Here is a 23,421-nt window from a genome sequence, read left to right on the forward strand (position 1 = left end):
CACACACACACACAGCCAGCTGTAAATCAAAAGAGATGCAAACTTACCGGAGCAAATATCACCATACACATTTACAAAAGAATTGATAATCCAACTTCCCTCTCCTGAAAGAAAATAGAGGTTGTCTCATACTAAAAATAAGGCTTCTCTGTCCACAGCACCAGCCACTGGTCCCCTCTTTTTACGAAGCAAAGAAGGAGAACAAGGAAATCAATGAGGAGGGAAAGTGAGATGTTATACCAATCAGGTAGCAGCTTCTGCCTTATTTGCAGAGATGGCAAAACGGTCATATTATTAGACAGTGACAACCCACAGCCGAAGTACAGCAACCTGATACTTCCCTCTGGGGAAAGGCTGCCTGCTATGTGGGGAGGTGGTTACCAGCACTGTGAGCAACCACACTTGGCTCTTTGCTCCCAACTGCGAGCGCAGGACTGCTCTGCACAGGCAGGCGGCTTCAGGAGGAGAGCATCATCTCCCCTTTTACTCCGGGAGCCCCCTCCTCTCTCAAACACAGTGCTTAAAAACAAACTGGGAAATTAAAAGGAGCCAGGATTTTGTGTGTTGGGGCTGCGGGTGGGAAGTGGTGGTTTTATAAAATCCTTCTGAATAGATTTGCATAGATTAGGTAAATGTTTATATATTTTTTAATTGCCCTAATTTTTATGGAAATGCCTGGATGTTATGCAGGATCCCCATTTGGAAAAATTCATCCACCACCCATAATTAATCATTAAAGTGATTTCAGGCTCCAGCAACTGGGGAAAGGACACATGGCAACTTGGTTGCTCATGCATTGCGGGAGTGTTACTTAAAGCCTTCTCCTGCAACACCTTAAAATTGAAAAGGTTTCAGAGGTTTAAACACGATCTGGGGCTGCTTTTTCTACAAATGGGCCTCTGTAGGGAGGAGGTGAGCTTGACTAGTTTAAGGGGCCCAAACCATGGCACTCGGGGGTGCTTGAGGGACTGGCGGCAAGATCATGGGGAGGCTGCATGCTCTGCTCACACCGGCTTCCCGAGGGCCACTTCTCTCAGCAGCCTGCACCACAGCAAAGGCTGAAGGAGCCTGTAGGCCTGTCGCCCTCACATTTGCCACTTCAGAACTCCATTCGGTGCAGGAATAGATGCAGGTCGGCCCAGAGGTCTCTGCTTTGCCCTTTGTGCAGTTGATGATGTCCTGACCGAAACACTTTGGCCATGTTCTTATTGGCGTTGTTGAGTCAGAATTTGTGAAAGAGTCCTTCTCTGGGACTGTTTCTCTCCATGCCTCTGTCTCTGTCTCTCACACCCACACCCACTCACCACCACCCCATATTGTCACCATCATCTCCCTTCCTTCCTTCTCCATACACTGGGTAACCCTGCAGTGGGCAGGGGTGAGGGCGTGGATGGGGTTGTGGGACCAAACCAAACACACACAACATGGTGCAGAATCAGGCAACCTGGGGCTAGTCCTGGCCCTCCACTGACTAGCCATGTGTGACTTGGGGAGTCTGTGAAGGTCTCTGAGCCTTAGTTTGTCTTCTGTAAAATGGGCAGACTAACGCCTCATAACTCCTGGTGGGGTAGTGTGGGGAACAAATGGAAGGTAGCTAAGGCAGTGCCTCTAAACTCACACTGCACACCTGTGGCCTGGACTCAGGACCCTCCCACGGCCCTTCTCCTCCTACTGTGATCCTCTTGCCGCTACACGGGAACCCCAGGGTCCTGAAGAAAGCTTCGGACTTCGATTTACCCTTTCCAATTGGATATACCCCATGGTCCCTCTGAAATTCTGATATGAACCTTTTCCCCCTCATTCTCCCCACTGCTACCCCTCACCCACCAATGGAAAAATCACTGCACTTCAGTGAGAAATTAACTCAGGGGAGTAAATTAAGCAAGTGAACACAGTTGAAGCAAAAAAATAAAATAGCTAAGACACCCCCCCCTCGGCGTTTAAGCCAGCACTCAGTAAGCAATTGCTGAATAAATGAATGAAGGATTGACTGAATGAATAATGTCTCTGTGCTGAAGGCCACAGCCAGGCCAAGCAGCTGAAGATGAGCAGGGTTAGAGCAGAGTTAAAGAGGTTCTGTTCTAGCCACGACCCCACAGGGGAGCCTCCACACTTACTAGTTCCTTCAGACTGGAGAGTGAGTCATTCTCATTGGTTTGGAATATTAAGAGACCTACCTCAAGTAAAAAAAAAAAAAATTTTTGTCTTCCACATTATAATAGCGAACATTTCTTTTATGTTTGCTCTGTGCCAGGTACTATTCCAAATATTTTTTTTTTGTATAAGTGGATTACCTTATGTGGGCCTCATTAAACTAAGAAGAGTTACTATTTTTATTCTGGTTTACCAAAGAGAAAACCAAGACTCAAAGAGCTAAGTAACTTATCCAAAAGTACACAATCAATAATTGGTAAAGTCAAGATCTGAACTTCGTTGGATCAGGCTCCAAGCTGTTAACCACTCTCCTCGATGCTACCTTGATGGTATTTACACTTTTATTTATTCAGCTTGCAGAGTGTGAGTAAATCACGTACAGATACATGGATCCTGCAGTAACTCAACAGCTCTTCCCAGTGCTTAGATTCATACCACAGAGACTGGCAACCCTGCTGTAGACAGAGCATCTACCAAGCTCACAAGGGCCATGCCTACCTCCACAGCATTCCTTACAGACTTGGCTACTTTATTTAACACCCTAGAAGATGAGGGGGGTGGCTCAATCTTGGGATGCTAGTGGTCTTCTCAATAACTGTGTATCCCTTAATTTGGCCATTTTTCAATTTTTCTCATGTTTAAACTGAAGGACTTCCACCAAATGTTTCCTAAAGGGACTATGGGTTAACTTTAACTAGACAAGGTTCTGAGACTAATTATTTGATCCAGACAAGGTGATAACATTCTCTGTGCCTCCCCAGCTACCACTTACCACCACCATCTCTCACCTGGGCCACTGCAATAGACTTCCAGCAGGTCTCCCTGCATTTACCCTAATCCCTAAGAATCATTCTTCTTGCATTATCCATGCTGAGCTAGTTAAAGTATAAATTAGATGGTCTTGATAATCTCAGAAATCTATTCCAATAGGTATCCAGTTGGCTTAAAGTAAAACTCAAAGTCTTTGACTGCAAAGCTTTATATGATCTGGCTCCCATTTACCTTTTTGTTTCTATCTAATTCTAACTCTCTCTCTCCCTACTCTTCAGCCACACTGGCCTTCTATGCTCCTGCACTTGCTATCCTTCTGCCTGGAATATTCTTTCCTCAGATCTTTGCCTACTACCTCTCCCTCTGTCATTCAATTCTTAGTTTTACTGTCTGCCCTTTACAGGGTCCTTCTTCCCTAAGCACCTGATCTGAAACAACCCTCTCTCCCCAGTCACTCCCTTTCACACTACCCTGTATTTTGTTGTTATTATTGAGTGTTGTGAGGTTATTTTTCTTTGACTTCTTTGACATGTCCTTGCTTATTTATTTGCTTATTAATTAGCCATCATCTCTCTTCACTAAAAGATAACCTCTATGAAAATAGGAAAGTTGCTTGCTTTGCTGAATGCTATGCTTTCAGTGTTTAAGAGAGCACCTGGCACACAGTAGGCACTCAATAGATATTTGCTGCATAAACAAATATATAAGTGGATGAATGAGTCAACAGGAAAACAAGGAAGGCTTGAGACAGAGGCAAAGAAACCCAAGTTTATAAAAGAAGCTTAGTCTTGAAATTCAGGGCAGGTGAACAAGGGTGATTGATTCACTCATACTAATGGACACAGACTATTTTTACTTCCTCATTCAGGGAACATGCTCAAAAGGCTGCAGATTTCAGCATGAAATGGATTTAAGTAGAGGCCATGTCAAAAACAGTGGAGAGCACCTGTCATAGACCATACTGACTAGATGTCTTACAGGAACTTGGGTCCCCAGTGTTCAATTCACCAAGGCCTATAGATAGAAGCTGATATTTTTGATACTCAACAGTACATTTGTCATTAGAGATCAAGGAGTCCTGTCAAATTTCCCCTTAGACTGTCCTTACCTTCGTATTCTCAGACAGTTGGCTACCACTCTCTAACATGCCATTTGAACTGACAGAAACAAAGCAAGATGCTATTATTTGATGGTTATTGTTTGAAAAATGATTTGCACATTATTGCTACTGCTTTAAAAATAACTTTTATCCATTATTAGACTATTAAAAATATAAGTACAGTGTTGTCTAAGTTGACTATTTACAGAGAAGGTTAAGTAGATTAAAATAATCTTTGAATCTCTGAAAACCACATTAGCAATGCTAATTTCCAATAGGGTCAGATCTCCAACTCTGATCTTTCAGCTGAGCATGGCCTTCAGACAACTTCAAACAGAATTTTTTTTCCTCTGAGCTGAAAATGTGTCTCCCTTTGGTGGACACCCCTCCTGGTAAATGTATTAGTTCCTTTCCCTGACAGCTTCTTTTCCTAAACATCTGGCTTCTCACAAGGGGTCCTTTCAGGCCTGTCTGCTTCAGGGTTGGACAGTAGGAAGCCTAGCTTTCTAAGCATTTAGCAAACACTGAGAGGAAAATTCCAGCACCATGAGGTTCCCCCTCCATTGCTGTGGGGGAAGGGAGGTAATTAAAAACACGAAGACTCTCCTAGCCATACTAATAAATGACTGGGAAGTTAACTCAAGTTCTTCCATTTTGCCTCCAAAATACTTTAAACTCTTACAAGTTATAGCAATGAGAGCACTTACAGTCCATCCAGTTACAGAATAGTTTTAAATTCTTTAATGGTGGCTTCCTTGCTCTGACTGAGCACAGCTCCTAGCAGGCGTAAAATGCAATTTATTCTGATGTAAGCAGGCATATAGAGTCAGGGCAGAACTTTCCAGATATCTTATCTTTTTATTTCCCTTACAGAAGAAAGAGTGTCTTTCTCTTCTCTTCCTTCTTCTCCCTCAAATACCTAATGAGACAAAATAATATCAACATCACCTGAACATTTATTAGGTCATTAGCTTTACTCAGTAATGTTCAATGTTGGCTAAAAGAAACTGAACATAGTTTGTAGAAAGAAGAGAAGCTAAGAAGGACAAGATTTGAAAAGTATCAGAATATTTGGGTAGAAATATAGCCCCATTTGGGGAAAAAAAGGAGATAAAATGGTAGTTAAAAATAGCAGGTCAAAAATGTTCAAGATAGATCTCTGGAGACCATAAGTCTAAGCTCTTTGAGAGTAGGATAATATCTCATTTATCTCCATATCCTCAGCCCAGAGCAAAGTGCCTGGCACAGTGCAGCCAAGCAAAGATGATTTGCTGAATGAGGGATGGACAGAATCATTTGAGGGCAGAATGTGCATAGTTAAGTGCGCTCCTCTTTAGGCAGGCACTGAGCTGGACAGCTTCTGTTTGTCTCCATAGATCCCCTTTCCCACCAGCTCTGTGTCTTAGAAGGCTTATCTAAATGGACCACATCAATGATCATCAATGAAGCATCTCATTGGGAGGTGCAATCAATGGGAAGTATAGCCAGCAGATCAGACAGTGGGAAGAAGTTAAGGTCTGGGTATTTATTCACTTGGTCCTTCCTGATGGGCCACAACATAATTATAAGGGTAATCTTTAATATCATAGCTTATAAATGAACACCAGCAATTTTATGGAGATGCTCCTTTGCACATAGTGGAGGTGGGAAGATGGTGCGGGAGGCTTCAGACCCTTCTCTGCTTCAACCCACTCTACTGTGTGCTATTCTGTATCTTGAACAGAAAATTTTACATCTTAAACAACAACAATGAAAAAGCATGGAGAACCACTGATCTAATGGAGGAATTAGGCAATTATTTCCTGCAGTGGATCTTTCTGATGCAAATAATGATGCTAATATTTCTTTTTGGGTATTAGCCTAAGCTCTGTTCATGCACTATCTCATTTGATTATCATTCAACCCTGTGATCTAGAACCTATCATTATCTTTATTTTACAAATGAGGAAGCTAAGGTTTAGTGCAGTTCAGTAACTTGCTCAGTTTGCACAGCTAAAATGCATTAGATCTCAGTTTTGAGCCTGGGTTGCCTCACTCAAAAGCCCTGGTTAGTTAGGGTTAGGATTAGAGTTAGACCTGCCTTACTTGTGTGTGCAAACAGCATATTCAAGGTGGGCAGCTGAACATTGCATTTCTGACTAAGCTTATACTTACTGGAAAGTAAAAACAATGATTTGTTTCAACTGTACAATTTCTGGTGATCACAGATGCTGACCTGGTGTCAGGGGTTAAAAGTGGTCCCACCATTAGCCTCTGGACAGTGGAATCATTCTTCCTGCTATCTTGCGTACACTCAATATTGCTGTGCACACAGTAGAAACTAAACAATTAAAGAAGAGAAAATGAATAAACTTTCTTAAGTTCACACATTTCATTCTAATCGGAAAGAGCAAAGACACAGCTCTCTGTGTTCCTCCTATCATTTTTTATAATAGAGCTCTATCAGTAAATAGATAGCTTACAAGTTTGGCTGTTCCTAACATGTATTTCTTAAAGCCTGGTGTGGAACCACAAGATGAATTGTTGTTGCTATGATTAAGGATTAAGACTTTATATCAGAAAGAATACCTGAGGTCCTTTTTTTACATGAACCTTGTTAGTACTGTAATAAGAGTGAGAGAAGAAAAACAGGGAGACCATTTCCAATAATCTTGCCCAGTACACTGAGAAATGAATAGTAAATTAGATCAAGAGCTCTGTGACTTTTTCACTGATAACGTCCCCATGAAGGGAAATGCTGGAGCCAACTGTGTACACTTGTGTGGCCCTTTAAGCCTTTCTAAACTTCAATTTCTTCACCTGTAAAATGGGGATGATAGAGCTGAGTTACATAAATCAGTCATGGAAAGAATCCTTGATGGTAATTATAACAACACAAGAGACACACATTCTCTCTCCCAGCTAATGCGCGAGAAAAGGTGGATTTAAGAATCAGCCTCTTGCAAAATGCTGCTGGTTCTCCTGTCCTTCCCAACAAACTGAGTTAAAATCCCTCTGTTAAACAAATATGGCCTCCAAAACCCAGACCAAACCACAGCTTTTAATAAAATAGGGTGTGGTAGGAATGAGGATGAAAGTCTGTTTCTCTCTGTGTAGCCTATAAAATGTAGTGATTATAACATTTGGGTGTTTTTATGGCACTCCAAGGATCCCAGTCATGGTCTGTTTGGTTAAGACTCCATCTGAAAGCATTCTCCCACTCTGTTCCCACCACCCAAACTTCAGGGACAGTATGATTAGGTCGCTGTACAGCAAGAGAATGAACCTGGTCAAAAGGAACTGGGGCATTATTTTAATTTTGAAGGCTTATGAAATCTTTGAAAAACCTCTCTCTTTTGCCAGAGTATGTCTTACACCAAAAGTGTCTGGATTCCTATGACATGGGATTTGGCCATTTGGCTAAAAGCAAATAAGTATTTGTTGGTCAATAAAATCCACTTGGACAATCCACTGGGACAATAAAATCTATGATTTAAGTAACCCAAAAAAGTCTCTCCTATGTGGGGGATGCTTCTGCTTTCTTCCTAAGCCCCTGCACTCAAGGCTTCAAGGATTAAGCTGCAGTCTTTGCTATCTCACAGGACAGCTGCAAGGCCCACAGAACATAGCTTCTGTGGATGGACTTTAAGAACTGAAATTTGCCAGTACTAAATAGAGTTCCAGTTAGTTTCTGTGCTCGGTGTCTCCCTCCATAAACATGCAATTGCAACTATTCTTCCTCTGGTAGCTGATTATTTCTGCAGGCCTGCTTAGAACAGTGCAAAATACCATGTGCCCTCACAGAGAGAAAACCCATCTTCTTCTTCAGCTGTGCATCTATTTTTAAAGCCGAATGCTTTACCAATGTCTTCTTTAAAATGTTAGCTCCTTCTTAAACCTTCCTGAGTTGTTAACTGATACAAATTAAGAGAATGAATCTGAAGAACAGGACATTCTGATATTTCCAGAATGTCACTTTTCTCAACTCTAAGAACCACTTGTTTCCTCACATCACTGTAAAAGTGAGGAGACAGAAACTCCCTGTAAGAAGCTGAACACAACTTGTTCTGATATTACTTGTAGGATAAGGAGAGTCGGCTTTAGATTCTGTTCAGAAAAAAAAAAAAAAGTCCACCAAGTTAAGACACACTAGTGCTTTGTGATATAGATTCTGGGGATCAAAGCCACTGAGCAGTATGTTCTCAAACCTGTGTGCACATCCCAATCAGCTGGGCAGCTACAGGAAACATGATTTACCAGTTCCAAACTCAGAGCTCCTGAATCACAGGCCAGGAGGGTCCCCAACTCCCTCTAACCAATATGAACTTGACAGGCCCAAGTGTTAGGGAAGCTTGCACAGTACATGAGGCCAGTGCTTGGATCAATTTATAATAACCAAGGCCACCATAGCTTGTCACTCAAGGTGAGGCCTAAATTCAACAAAGGCTCTGAATAGGTAGAGGAGTCCCACCTAATGGGAGAAAGGCTGCCTTCTGGAATCTGTGCCATGGGGGTAGAAGCATGGTTAATGCGGCTTTATACCCACCTCTCCTCCTACCTCTTTCATGCCTTGGGCCTTCCTTATTCAGTAAGCACGCTCTCACACAAAGATGAGAGGAGAAACCAGTATGAAATAGTAAACAGCAATGGCCATGACTGATATCTCTGTGCTAGGCCCTTATCTGAGCACTTCATATGAATTAACTCATTGCATCCTCCCTCACACACAACTAACTAAAAACTCAAAATCCAAAGACCAAGAGAAATGTTCCTGGAACCACTTCCTAGAATCCTCATGGATCCTGCTCTCTTGCCTTAAACCAGCCCCAACTTTTTCCATGACAGTGTAAAAGTCCAGCTGCCCTGTGTTCCACAGGATGATTAAGCAATGCTGTCTTGGTCACCCTTTCCTTCCAAGTTCCTCCTGAAATGAGGATATAGCACAAGCAGTTTGCTTGGAAGGTGATTTCAGGAAAGGGACTGGGGAATTGAAAACAGGGAAATGAAAGAAGCTAAAAGGGATGCATTAACAAGCAGGTTACCTCAAGGTGCAGGAAGTTGCTGCATTTCTCCCAACTCCTTACCTTACTGGCTCCAGCAAGCATTAACTTCCCTACATTTCCTGGCTATCCTGCTTGACAGCCCACAGCCTCTGGCTGAGAGATCCAGTCCCTGCACAAGGATGCTGAAGGCCTATGCTAGAGTTTTGAGAGCTGCAGGGATGGCCCGGCCTTGGCAGGGACTGCAGCAAAGCCTACAGGCGCCTTTGAAAGGCCTAAGGCACAAGCAGGGAAGGGGGAAAAAGGGAGGGAGGAAACCATGACTTTTTAATGAGGGCTCCAAGGAGAAGGATGTTGGTCTGGCTCTACAACTGCATAATGTTTTTGTTTTGTTTTTAATGGGCTTGATGATGTAGGTAACAGACCGAGCTTCTCTTTCCAGCCACTTGCTTTAATGCCTCTGCCCTTTTGCTTACCATGTTCCCTCCAACAGAATGCCTTCACTTCCTTCTTGGATAACCACACCTCTACTTGCCCTTCAAAGACCAAGTAAATTGCCATTGCTTGTCTTTTCAGGTTTTTTCCCCCTCATTTATAACCTTTATTTTCTTTCTGTGGGTCACAGTTACCCATCTTCATGTTTATCTCCCCATTTTAATCCAATATTTTTGCAAGTGATTTGCTCAATAAATGCCTATTGAATGGATGGATAGACCACTTCTAAATAAAGAGATTTCAAGCTTCGTCCATATGATTTACCTTCAGACGCTGGGCATATGGCTATGGAAAATAGATATTTTTCCTCTTTGCACATTTTTCAAAATTCTGTTAGTTCATTTGGTGTTATTAATTTTTAGTGTTTTCTTGTCTATCTTTAGCCACATCACTGCTTTATTGCAATGAGGGTTCAAATATGTTTCATTAGGTGGTACAGGTGAGTTGACAAATACACTACGTTAGTGAACTAGCATTACTGAAGACAGAGAAAGAAATAGAGAAATGTTGGCTTTACTGGGCAGGAGCAACAGCTTCACAAATCATCCCCCATTTTTGGAAGCAAATCTCCACATATTCTTCATAGAAAAGCCTCTTTTCCTGTTCAGGATTTGTTATTTGGTTTGTGAGCTCCTATTCATCCTTCAAAACTCAGCTCACTCATCACCCACTCTAGAAACAGGAAGGGAAGAAAGGTGACATTTGTCCATCGTTTTTCCCAGGCACTGTGTGAGGCACTTTAATGTTCTTTTATTTTATTCTCCCAACAATACTGCAAGTAAGGAATTGGCCACATTCTTCAGAAAAGGGGAGCTAAGCAAAAACCTAGCTAATACATGATGAAATCAAGATTTGAATCCAAATTTCTCAGATACCAGAGTGTACCTACTTTCTCCTAGTCCTTATTGCCACCCATATTCTTTATATAACAAACTGTTTTGAGTAGGGATGTCCTCACTCAGGTTTCTTGTGAGAGTTTATTAAGACTCTGAGAAAGGACAAATATATCCATCACTATGTGTGCTGGGAATCCATATGTACATCCTCAATGTAAGAATGAATAAATGAAGGTGTGGAATGAATGAACTTGCCGTGCATCCTAAAATATAATGTAAAAAAAAGTCAATGCTTTGAAAAAGTCCATAATTTATTTGACAAACTAAGCTTCAAAAAGATGGGTTGTGGAATGTTTAATGTCCAGAGGACCGTTAGCCCATCTAGAATGGATTTATTTAATTTATTAATTCAGGTCACTCCTTGACAATTGGTAATGCACCACGGCTTTGGATTTCCAATAATCTGGCTCTTGCCTATCTTTGGATGTAGGCAAGAACTAGGAAATAACCAGCCAATGGACAGGGCACCCAGCTTCTATACACTACAGCTTATCTATCTTACACAGATTAGAGGCTGCCTGGCCTTTATACAGAGCATAATTACTCTTACTTTATGAATAATCCTAATAAAATTGATTTTTCTAAGATGACAGTATATTAGAAGAAGCCAAATAAAAGGAACAGACTGTCAGAGGCAGGCACACTTAGAGCCCATGGGAACAAGAGATTGCACAGAAACAGTAAAAGAGGTGTAAAACGAGAACTTGAAAGCTTAACATTCTCAGAATATTTTACATAAGAGCAAAAACCCTGCTTAGCTTTACAGGCTCTGAGAATGTCATTGCATTATGGCAAAGAACAACATGGTCAAAAACTATTAAAATGCCTTCTACCAACCCTATTTTAAAATGCAAGGACACGAGCAACTCCTATTTTTAAAGAATAGTTTCTACACAGAATAGCTACAATCTTCTTTTAAAAACTAAAATTTTGGTTCTTAAATGGGAAAATTTTCAAACTTCAGAAATCATAGCTATTAAGAAAGAATTGTTCCCTAGGGGTTCCAGAAATTGCTAAAGTGTTATAGCCCTGAGATGGTGCCAGCCCTAGTAATATGCAGAGTGTATAGAAGTGGTAAGAATAACCGGGTATCTCATGGTTAAATTCCACTTGAGATTCAAGGCTATTGGATACATCTTATAGAATGTTGTAGCTTTGGCAATTTGAGGATCTTTCCATTGTTACCCACCTGCATGCACTACAGAGTAGAAGGCTATACTGGTTTCTGAGATGTAAATTATTGCAACAATTCTCTCAATATAGCAAGTAACAGAGTTGTTGGTCTTAATTTCACCATGTCTCCTGTTATTGCTTTTATTTTTTTGCTTTCAATCACTATTTATTGCACTAACAATTTATAGTTGCCTACATAAAATAATAAAGATATAAAGAAAATAGGGGAAAAAAATAGCCACAGCCTAATTTGCCAATGTGCCACTTCTTTGCATTTTATACACCTTCCAGTTCTTGCTCATCTGTTTGGTATATTGATTGCCAAAAATGACCCTCTTATTCCTTTTCTTGTATCCACATCATTCAATGTGACTTTGTAGCTCTTCTTAGGCAAGAAATCAAATCTGTTTCTGTACTCCTTGACTCTGTGCTTACCTTGTAACTTGTTTTAGCTAGTAGAGTATGAAGCATGTAAAGTTATCCCTGGTCTGACTCTAGGTCTCCAACTGCCTTGCAGTTTCCGTTTTCTTTCTTGGAACTTTTCTAAGCAAGGTCTTGAATAAGCCCGAGACAGCCTGTTGAATGGTGCTGAAAAGACACATGGTCTAGCCAACAGTCAGTTGACCACCAAACATGTCAGTCAAGTCATCCTCGACTAGTCAGAACCTGGCTGACTGGACTCCAGACTCAGACACATGAGAGAGCCCAGCTGATCTTTAGCAAGTTTGTTTATCCTTATAGCAATGAGAAATAATAAATGTGTACTATTTTAAGCACTGAGTTTTATGTGGTTTATTATGTAGCAATAGCTGATATGCTACGCATGCATTTAGTTGACCTAGTGGTAATGATGTTATGAACCATGGTTTTTAATGGCTATCCAGTATTTCATACAGCAGGTACACAAAAACTTACTTAAATGTTCCCTCTATTGTTGGATTTTTAAATTAACTACACTTAGGACAGTCAATGATATAATTATTTATCTTCTAATTTGCTATAATGGCTCAAAGAATGCAGGGAGACTATTACTGGTTTAATATAAAGGTATTATAAAGGATACAAATGAACAGCTAGACCAAGAGGTACACAGGGTGGGGTCTGCAAGGGTTCTGAGCACTATCCCGGTTGAGTCAGGGTGTGGCAACCTCCCAGCATGCACTTGTGTTCACAAACCCAGAAGTTCCTTGAACTCCATCATTTAGGGGATTTTATGGAGGTTTCATCATGCAGACCTGATGGATCATTAACTTAATCTCCAGCCCCTTTCTCCTTCCTGGAGGTTGGGTAGTGGGACTTCAAGTCCCAAGCTTTTAATGAAGGTTTGGTCTTTCTGGCAACTAGTCCCCATCCGGAAGCTATCTAGGGCTCTGCCAAGGGTTGCCTCATGAGAACAAAAGATGCTACTATCACCCAGGAAACTCCAAGGAATTTAGGAGCTCTGTGTAAGACACCCCATCACCCTAATCACTCAGGAAGTTACAAGACTTGCGGAGCTCTGTAGAAGGAACTGAAGATGAAGACCGAATATTTATTTCTTCTGCTCTATCACAGTATAAGAGGCTAAATATAAATAAGCAGACAAACAGCAATAGAAACGAAGAAACCAGTGCATAGAGGTCATTATGGATTTACTCAGCTTCTATTTCTCAAGCTGTGAAGCACTGAAAGACTGCATATCCTGCAACAGTAAAACTGGCCCAACCTTGGAAATCAGAGACCGTCACTCCAGTGGTTACCAAACACCAGTGCATGGCAAGAACTAAGTAAGCTTCATAAGGTTAAGCTAATGAACTTGTTTAATAGACAGATTCTCAAGCCACATAGTCAGAGATTCTGAACCAGTAGATCTGGAGCTGGGCCCAAGAATCTGTGTTTTGAGAACTCTCCCAAGTGATTCTGATGCACAGCCATCGTGGGGAACCACTGCTTTGTTATCCACCCACTCCTCATTTTTTAGGCGGGAGGAAAGGAACAAGAAGAATTAAATAAGAAACTGAAAGCTCTTCGAGGAGCCAGTCAATAGCTGAGCTGGGACTTGAACCCAGGCCTTGGGATTTCTAAGCTAAGGTTCCATATGGCTTACACCTGGGAACATCGTCCTGAGTCCATCAAAGGACAGAAATTTGCTGAGACCCTTGTGCTTAGTGCCTTATTTTCTTCTTAAGGCCAGCTCCTATGTCACCTTAGTCGATAGATATTTTATACTCTGGGGAAATGATTAATGTGAATACATCTTTTATTCTTCATGGAGAACATGTCCTGTGAACTGTAACCAAAGTAACTGTCTTTCAGACAAGTTGAAATATATCAAGAAATAGTCTATCTTGTATATCAATACACAGCTCAATGTTAGCTTCAAAAAAAAAACAGCAGTAAATCAAATCAAGGTGATAGCTCCTTCAGGTTTTGTAATATATTTTTTAGATAAAGAACTTATCATTCTATATAACTCACACAAACAAATAGTGTGAGACTTGTTTTGTCTTCCAAATTTGAGGTTTGGGAGCATATTCTTTGGTTACGTGAATTCTTCAAGAAATGCAGCCCTCAAGATATGGGGGTGGGTGGGTGAAATAGGTGAGGGGATAGAGACACAAAATTTTAATCATAATATAAATTAGTTATGGGGATTTAAGCATAGCATAGAGAATATTGTCAATAATTCTATAACATCATTCTATGTTAACAGATAGTAACCATTAGTTGGGGTATGCATTTAATAATGTCGTTAACTGTTGAATCACTGTGGTGTATACTTGAACCCAATATGATATTGCATATCAACTACATTTCCATAAAATATACTAGTAATAAAAAAAGAATGTGGCAAGGATGACAGAATAGAAAGAAAAAGAAGATACATATATTCAATAAACGTATTTATTTTAGTAGATGTGGAAGGCTTAACAGGGTTTCAGAGTTACTTAAAAATTATTTTAAGTTAATTTGGAAGTAGAACTTAAGCTCAAAGCAACTGAAATTAACTGAGACAAGAAGAAAAATTCCAGTCCAAGTCAATTGTCCGTACAGTCTTAAACTTCATGTCATTTAGCAATGAAAGTAATTCCTAGCATAATGACTAAAAGCTTGATGTTTGAGAAGACAAGGGTTTGAATGTTTCACACTTATAGGCATGTGACCTTGAAAAATAACCCAGGATCTCTAAGCCTTAAGGTATCCGTCCATAAATTATAGAACACTTTTGTTGAACACTGAACCCTTATCATATGTCAAGATATTTAAGGACTCTGTTTCCATTATTTCAACTATTTCTCCCAATAACTCCAAGAGGTAGGTGCTATTATTATCTCTATTTTAAGATGCAGATACTGACAATCAGAGAGGTTAAATAACTAGCCTACATCACACAGGTAGTAAGGATTAAAGCCTGGATTTGAACCTAGGCAGGCTGATTTCAGAACCTAAGCTTGTAGTGATCAGGCTAGAGTGGATAGGTCATTGGAAGTTGCTATAAAAATTCAATGAAGTATTCTCTAGCAAGTGCTTGGAAATAGTGAGAGCTCAAAAATAGTGGTTCTACTATCATTACTGGCAGAGGAGCTCCTTGAGTTCTATGCTGATGTGAAGAGCCCTCGGCTGCATCTGTAAGCTCCCTTCATGTTGCCTTTAATGTTTCCTAGTGCATATGCCTGTAATAATGAATTAACTTATATCTGATCCCTTTCATTCCCTGTCATATAATGTCTATTAGCATCTGGAATATATAGAAAAGTATAAAGTTTACTGAATTATACCATTCAGATGACCACACTTGGATGAAAAGTGTATCATTCCAGTCTTTTGTCTATACAAATGAATATTTGCCTTTTTTTTTTTTACCAAAATGTGGATTACTCTATAAATAGAGTTTATTATTGCCTTTCCTTCCTGATGATTAAATCTTAAGTATTTTCCCCATCCTATGTGCTACTCTGTGAAAATAGGATTTTTCATGACGGCACATTTTATTTTATAGGTAACTGTGGAGAGAGGTAGACAGACTTGGCTACTGTGATTGGGATCAGGTACATACACCAGGCAAGAAGGATTATTGTGCAAAAAATTGACACACAGGGGTCTTGCTTTCTCTTTAGCCCCGTCCCTTAATTTGGCTGAAGGAGGAAGGTGCCTGTCATTATATCCACTTTTTCCTTTGTATTCTCTCTTTTCAGTGGGTAGAGGGTGGAGTAATGAGATTTGGGTTTGGACTTAGGAAGAGTGGGAGAAAAAAATCTGCCTAAGCATAATGTCTAGTATGCATTACTAATATGTTCCCACTCTCCAAAGCGTCCGATATTGTCAAAGGGACTACTAACACTGCACCCATTTTTTAAATGTTTGTTAATAGAGTGATTATAAACCTATCCCAGGACACTGGTATGTAAAACTTGGACATTCAAGCTTGCTTTTCTTTCATTAAAAATTAATATGGACTCTGGATACTATGGATTTTTTACTTGATACAAACACATGCGAGGTAATAAATAACTGCAATAAAACTGGACTACTATGAAATTTTTATTGAGTCTTTACTATGTGCTCAATGTTTTATACATTGTCTTATTCAATGACTAGATGAGTCTATAAGGTAGGGATTGTCCACATTTTGCAAAAGGGAAAATGAAAACTAGAAGAATCACAGGTCTGGTCAAAGGCAACAAGGCCAGCAGGTGGCAGAGCCAGGATTTCAAATCAGACGTCCCTGCCTTCAAAACAGCATTTTCCCCATCTACCCCTACCCCTAAAGCTATTTCCCTAGCGTTATAGGGAATACTTCTAAAAAATAACTTTTAATTTTATAACAGTTTTAGATTTACAGGAAAGTTTCAAGAATATTACAGATAGTTTCTGTATATTTTACATTTAGTTTCCCATATTGTTGATATTCCTGGGATACATTTGTCCAATTAATGAACCAATATTCATATATTATTATGAACTAAAGTTCATAACTTTATTCTGATTTCCTTAGTGTTTAACCTAATGTTTTTTATCTGCCCTAAAATCGCATTCAGGAGGCCACATTACATTTAGTCATCATAACTCCCTAGACTCCTTTAGACTGTGACAATTTTTCAGATTTCCCTTTTTTTGATAAGCATGACATTTTGAAGAGAACTGGTTAAGTATTTTATAGAATATCCTTCAGTTTGGATTTTTCTGATGTTTTTCTCATGGTTAGACAGAGGCTATAGGCAGTATAAGCTAAAAAAAAAAGAAATTCATCAATACCCACCACCCAAAATTCACAAATGTTAATGTTTTCCATATATGCTTCAGAGTTAAAAAAAAAAAAAACTTAAGTGATGAAATCGAGTTCTCTTTTATGTCCCTCCTTAGTTTCATTCTTTTTTGTCCCAAATTTATGAACTTGTATTTTTCCCATCCACTGTTACATATTTGTGAATAAATATTGTATGGCAATATTTTACATTTTTATTATATAGATTTACCATATTGAACAATTATTCTGCAATTTTCTTTCTTTTGACAACATTAGATTTTTGAGATCTATGATGATATATACAGACCTAGTTCATTAATCTTTAAACTCCTGTATAGTGTCTCATTTTATGGATATTTTATGCTTATCTATTTCTGATGATGGACATTTGTTTTCAACTTCAATTATTGCAAACAATTTTCAATAAGCATCCTTGTGTTTATTCTTGATGAGGGTGGGTGAGTTTCTCTACAATAGATATCTAGCAGTGGGATTCCCAGGTCTTAAGATATGACCATGTTCATCTTTCTTCTAGGTCTGACCAAATTCCTTTCCAGTTTACACACCCTTCCCAGCACTGTGTATTTCCGTTATACCACATCATTGCTTACACTTTCTACTTTTAGACTTTTGATAATATGGCAGTCTGATGGATGATTTTTAATTTACAAGTTTACTGAGGCATAACTGATACATAATAAACTACACATATCTAATGGATACAATTTGATGAATTTTGAGAGATGTGCATGCCCATGAAATCAGCACTGCAATCAGATACTGACATTATTATCAACCCCAATAGTTTACTTATCCCTTTTTGCAATTCATCTGTCTTTCAGCTTCTGCCACTAGGTGTGGTATGAACAAGATCCTAAGATGGCTTTCAAGCTTCCCCAACCCTTGGTGGACATATCCTGTGCAATCCTCTCACCCTGAATGTGAATGGGACCTGTATATAAAATGGGACAGCACTCCAGTGATTAGATCATGGTATGCACAAAGGTGAAGAAATTTTGCAAATGTAATTAAGGTCCCTAATCAGTTGACTTAAGGTCCCTAATCTAGTTGACTCACTTGATTAAGTTAATCAAAAGATCATCCCAGATGGGTCTAATCTAATCATGTAGGCCCTTTAAAAGAATTTCTAAAGGTCAAAGAAGTCATGAAGATTTGAAAAAGCAGACAAGCTCTCCTGCTGGCCTTGAACCCAAACTCCATGCTGTGGAGAGGGCCATATATCAGGGAATGAGGGAGGGGTTCCTATAGAGTTTAGGGCCTCAGTTCTAGAGCTGCAAGGAACTGAATTCTGTCAACAACTGGAGAGCTTGAAAGAAGAGCCTCAGAAGAGTTTGTAGCCCTGATTTCAGTCTGAGCAGATCACCTAGCTAACTGCTGCTCTGTGAAAACTGTGAGATAACATATATCTGTTATTTTAGGACTCCTGGATTTTACTCCTTTAGAGAAAGTTGAGAATAAATTAACCTGAAAAATTTTATGCAGCTTTTATTAGAATTGCCTTGTACTTATAGACTAATATGGGGAAAATTTATATCTTTACAATGTTTAGTCTTCTCACTGTGATCATATTGTATCTAACTAATTTTTCCTGTCTTCTTTTCAATGTATTAGTAACATTTCATAATTTTTCCCCCATAAAGATTTTGAACTCTCTTTGTTAGACTTATTCCTAGTAGATATGGTCTTAAAAATTTATGCAAACCATCATAGCTATTTCCCTAGGAAAGTCAAATGTGAAGAAAGTAGAATCTCACCAAATGGACTACCTTCAACAAAGATGATGAATATGCTTCTAATATTGTTTATAAGCTGATGTTTACAATGGCATTACTTCTGTGCTGTGTTTAGAAAGTGGCACTCACTGAGATCCCTTACTTGAGATTTTCACATGCCTTGCAAGGAAAATCATTTTCTATAGTCTTATTTCAAGGTATGGATATTCTATAACCTCTCTGACCCACTTACTGGGGGCAGCTGCTACTAGGCTCCAGATCACATTAGCAATTGGAAAATGTGGGGACTGAGGTTGCTAGATCTTTCAATTTTTCAAGAAAAGCTGATAACCCAAATTTTAATATGAAATTTTCTGACTTTTAAATACTGGCAAAGAATTAAAAAAAAAGAAAACACTAAACATTTATGGGCTGAACTAAACAGGTCTCAGATGTGATATGATGTGAGGGCTGCCAGTTTTCAACGTTTGGGATAGCCCTGTCACCACAGGATTTCTAATTCATATTTCTTCCCTTGCACCACACTCCCTTAGCCCATGACAGAGAGCAGGACAGTAACAATGTGCCTCAGACATACCTTCTAGCGCTAAGCATGTGCTATGAGAGAATGTGAGCTATACGGGATATTAACATTTGTCTACTCCGATTTCAGCTTTGATGGGTATAGCAATTTTGAGGCTAAGGCAGGGAAGCAGCTGGCCTAGGTTGACACAGTGACCCACAGGCAAAACCAGGCCTAGATCTCAGGTGGGTGAGTCCACATTCAGCAGGTTTACCATTACTTACATTCTCTGATTATTTGAGAGCTTTCCAGGGACAGACTGTGGCCCTTACCACAAGGCCATATATAAGTAAGAGTTTGTTTGACAGGTGAGGTCCTAGTCTTTGAGGGATACATGTGGAAAACTCTTCACAAAGTGAAAAGCACATACAAGTATATAAATGTTACTCTCAAAGAGGAAATTATAAATGCATGTAAACTATAAAGGCTTTATAAAATCAAATATTCCATTAATTCTTAGTGACTCATGGGCCTAAAATCTTGGCAATCATAACCAGACTTTCTAGATTATTGGGTGGAAAGATTAAGCATAGTGATAAATTTGTGCCTTAGGCATGTTTGATACATACCCTATGTATAGATATACATCTGTGGCTACACATAAACACACTTATATTAAATAGAGTGAATACAATATAATGCTAGTCTTACTATATTTAGTCATGTGAACTGAAATGTGATATTTAATGATTCAACAAAAAGAGTCTTAGTAAAGTTGAGTGCTCATCCCAAACCTTTGACTTTAGATCACTTAAAAGATCAGTGGGTTGAATAAGTGGACATATCTGTATCTTTATTTGTAATCTTCTATTGCTTGTTGAGAATTATATGTGTGGCTTAGTGAATCAGGCAACTTTAAAGGCCTGAAAAGCACAAAGTGTCATTTCACAATTGCCACCACAGGATTGACCAAAGAGTCTTCAGAGATGGAATTTTCCTTTAAGGGAACTGCAAAGTGATTCAAATTAGCTGTGTTGCATCTTGCGGCAGTGAAAGGTCATTGATCCTTCTTATCCTTAAGAACATTGCCTAGATCCAAAGATTGTTATTATAGTTATTATTTGTTGATTAGAAGGACACTTGTAGAACATGAACTTAACTATTCCTGTTTAGACCTTAACACCAGTGGTTGGAAACCTATGGTACGTGGGTCAAATCAGCCCCATCAGCTATTTCTGTGAGTAAGTTTTTATTGGAACACGGCCCTATCCACTCATTTGCATTTTGCCTGTGGCTACTTTCCTGCGCTAGAAAGGCAGAGTTGAGTAGTTGTGACAGAGATGAAATGGTTCACAAAGCCTTATATGTTTACTAACAGTTGTTTACAGAAAAATTTACCCACATATAGTTTTTCTGTCACATATTTGTCTTTTTCTTTTTTTTCCCCCTAAACAGCTCTTAAAAATGTAGAAAGCATTCTTAGTTCTCTGGGACAGGATTCGGCTTTCAGGCCGCAGTTTGCCAGGCTCTGGTCTAGTCAGTCAACAAAACAATCAATCAAACTCTGATTTGTAGTGTTTGCCCATTTCCATAGTATAAACCTCTTAGCACAACCAATTTCAAGCTACCAACATGCACTGTCAAACACATTGTTGGGAAGAGATATGTACTCACATGCCATTTTATAGTATTTTCACCATACAGATACCATATACATGAACAACTTCAAGAGCATAGATCACATCACAATGTAGTAAAATGATTAGAAAATGGTGAATTTTAAGTTCATTATTCTTTTTAAAATGTAACTTAGTTGCAAGTTCATATAATTTAATTTTTTTAAATGGCCATGTTCAATAGCTCACAAAATCCTTGAAAATTTTAACAGTTGGCTCTTCTGAGCCAGTACAAGTTTCCCATAGCATGTCACTTACTTTAGAAATTTTCACTACTCCAAGATAAAAGGAAAGTACTTTAGTATGGTGGTAAAGTATTTTATTACCTTACTGTAAGTTAAAAAGTGGTAGATTTCCAAATACACACATATACTTAAGGGGAAAACATAAGCATGAACATACTGAGTAATTTAAATTTCATTGTATGCAAATGATGTGGGTTGTAATTAGGATATGTCTAAGCTGAAAAGTTCAGTTATATAGTCAGTCAGCAATCAGACTCATATTTTCCACCTCTAAACAAAAATTTTTTTTTTTTAATTCAAGGAAAATAAAGTCAGTAGCAGGTGGATTTGACATTGAATGTTTCACAATATTTACTGGATACATTTTCCAGTCTTTTCCTGAGGTTTTCAAAGTTTTCGTGATCAATCAGAATATTCACAATATTTATGAGTTACAATAATGAAGAGACAAGGATAAGTTTTTCTGCAGAATTGCTGGCATCTCAGCATGAAGTGCTTGACCAATTTGTTGTACAAAGTTTCTTTACATTTCTTCCAATTTAAGAGACCTGGAAGCCAAGTGGAGGTGAAATATTCAACAGCTTAATAAGACTCCAAAGAGTAAAGAACTCATCAGACAGGTCTCTATTGTGTGTGGTTTATTTTTACAGAGACATTTAACATTTTATGTTTTTAATAAAAAAGAAACACAAAACTAATTACTGTCAACTGTATTTTAAGTTTTCACCTATATAGCCAGCAGAAAGCTGTTATTAAACCACTATAAGCCTTCTTTGCTTTTCTTCCCACATAAGAATCATTATTTTATTTACAATATTGGCTTTATAACAGGTGTTATCACTCAAGACCCAGGTAACTGCCTGAGAAAGACAATGGAGGGTCTTTGTTTTTATTTCAGATACACACACACACACACACACACACACACACACACACACACACACACACACACACACACATATTCTCTTCTTGGGGTTTCTTATTCTCACCTCCAATTGTTACTAAGGACATTAACCAAGAAAGCCTTATTTGGTGATACTGCAGCCTAGCTTTCAAAAGATCATTCATTTTGTCAATGTTCAACTCCATTATCTTTCCATAGCACTAGAACCTTTAGCATCTGGGCAATGTGGAAAACAGTTGGTACAGGATTTTTCTTAGTCTCTCTTCCCTAAGCAGCAATCACCATTAGCAGAAGCTGCCAGCAGCTTATGCGTAACAACAGAAAATAAGACAATAGCTCACAATGATTTGAATGGAGTAAGCCAGCAGCCAGAGCATTGCTATTTAAAGTTCTAGCTTAGCCTACCTGTTCTCTGCTCAGAGGGTACTTGGGGCTTTATTTGTTCCAAAGGTCTTGTTTTGATTTTTGTCCTCATCACTAGTATTAGCAAAGGAATGTAAAATGGCTCTAATCCAACTAGCAAAACTTAATTTTTAGTCTTGATTTATTTGTGGACCAAATAAGCCATTATATAAGCCTTCAGGGACTTCTTAGGATTCTCAATTATTTACTCATTATTTAAATTAAGATCAAACAAACCCAAACTTTTTCTTCAACATGCTCATTGACAGCTACCCTCTGAGACTATGGAAAATTGTGGCAGAAAGATAAGAAACCATTATAGTTCAAATCACTTATAGTCAAGACATGGTGAGTCATGAAATATAATAGAAGGTAATGTGTATCAATTAAAGAGAGATTAAAGACACACTGTACCTCTTGCTTTGTGATAGGCAAATGGTACCTTAATGAGGACGGTTACTTTATAGCTTCTAACAAGTAAGCAAGCCAATGCCATTTTGTGATCATTATCAAAATTAACCATGAAAAAGATAAAGTACAATAGTACATTGATTTGTAGCATTTTCCAATTGCTGTGCTTCAAATGAAATAAGATAATGACGTGAACACTGGAGCCCTAAAATCTCCACCTACTGAACGTAAAATAAATGTAAAATCCACGTACTAAAAAATGTGGAAAGCAAGTTTGGATATTGGATATTGATCTCTCATTAAAAAGCCATCCACCATGACTCCAGCAGTTCTCTGCATAAAGCACAAATCTGTTTCCTTCTCCCATTGCATGAAATGTCTCAGCAACACCTGGCAATTCTTTGGTTAAAGGTCAAAATGCTTATAGGATTGATGATACCAGCCTTCTGCCTAAATTTCTACTGTCCTCCACTACTGCCCAGCCTCCAATTTATTTCCTTCAGCCATATTTAATATTTAGGATTCACTAAGAACAATGTACTGTTCCACGTCCCTAAGCCTTTGCAGTACTGTCCCCCTTTCTAGAATACAACTCATTCTTGCACACCAAACTTAAAGTATACCCTCCAAAATGTGCCTGTTAAAAGAATTATGTGCATACATCCATTCCTTACATTTTATTGTGTGTGTACATTGAACCTTCTCTTTATCAACAAAAATACTACATATATAT

The 23,421-nt window shown here is 38.8% G+C and overlaps 1 protein-coding gene across 3 annotated transcripts in view; it reads right to left on the minus strand.

Moving 5' to 3' along the window:
* SYNPR (synaptoporin) overlaps positions 1–23,421 on the minus strand; it is a 287,830-nt gene that overhangs the window by 127,279 nt on the left and 137,130 nt on the right. The window contains exon 1 of one of the 3 annotated variants that reach the window (XM_036878240.2): positions 48–401. The exons of the other annotated variants lie outside the window; for them this stretch is intronic. Coding sequence (XP_036734135.2) covers positions 48–71 — 24 coding nt within the window. The 5' untranslated portion in view covers positions 72–401. Of the gene's footprint in view, positions 1–47; positions 402–23,421 lie in introns of those variants that run through there. 3 annotated transcript variants of the gene reach the window in all.

This window comes from Manis pentadactyla, chromosome 1, assembly GCF_030020395.1.
Source record: "Manis pentadactyla isolate mManPen7 chromosome 1, mManPen7.hap1, whole genome shotgun sequence".
Taxonomy (NCBI): Eukaryota; Metazoa; Chordata; class Mammalia; order Pholidota; family Manidae; genus Manis; species Manis pentadactyla.